The sequence below is a fragment of the Olea europaea genome, chromosome 17 (genome assembly GCF_002742605.1).
Source record: "Olea europaea var. sylvestris chromosome 17, O_europaea_v1, whole genome shotgun sequence".
Taxonomy (NCBI): Eukaryota; Viridiplantae; Streptophyta; class Magnoliopsida; order Lamiales; family Oleaceae; genus Olea; species Olea europaea.
Window position 1 is genome coordinate 14,783,705 of NC_036253.1, and position 382 is coordinate 14,784,086.

The 382-nt window shown below is 46.9% G+C and overlaps 1 protein-coding gene across 1 annotated transcript in view; it reads left to right on the top strand.

The window, feature by feature from the left end:
- LOC111365666 overlaps positions 1 to 382 on the top strand; it is a 1,634-nt gene extending 1,252 nt beyond the window's left edge. Inside the window, exon 2 of the mRNA XM_022986206.1 lies at positions 38 to 382. Within this exon, the coding sequence (XP_022841974.1) occupies positions 38 to 382 (345 nt within the window). The remainder of the gene's footprint in view (positions 1 to 37) is intronic.

Below are 382 nucleotides of genomic sequence, written 5' to 3' on the forward strand. Positions count from 1 at the left end.
AACAAGTAATGGCGTTGGGGTTGTCCGTGGAGACCAGACAGCTGCCAGACAATGCTATGTTGCTAGTGTTCGGGAAATAAATAACGACGTCATGCAAATCTCGAGGATGGATCCCGAGGACGGGCAACAAGTCAGACTTGCTCCTGTCGAAGAATTGATGGAAATTGAGCTCGAGCATGATAAGAAGGTGACGATTGGTCGGGATCTTGACGTCACCCTGAAGACAGAACTTGTTAATTGTTTATCTCGCAACATTGACGTTTTTGTCTGGAAGGTTGAGGATATGTCAGGGATAGACCCTAAAATTGCAGTCCATAGGCTTAACATTAGCCCAGGAGCCAGACCGGTAAAGCAGAGGAAAAGGCAGTTTACCCCAGAATGA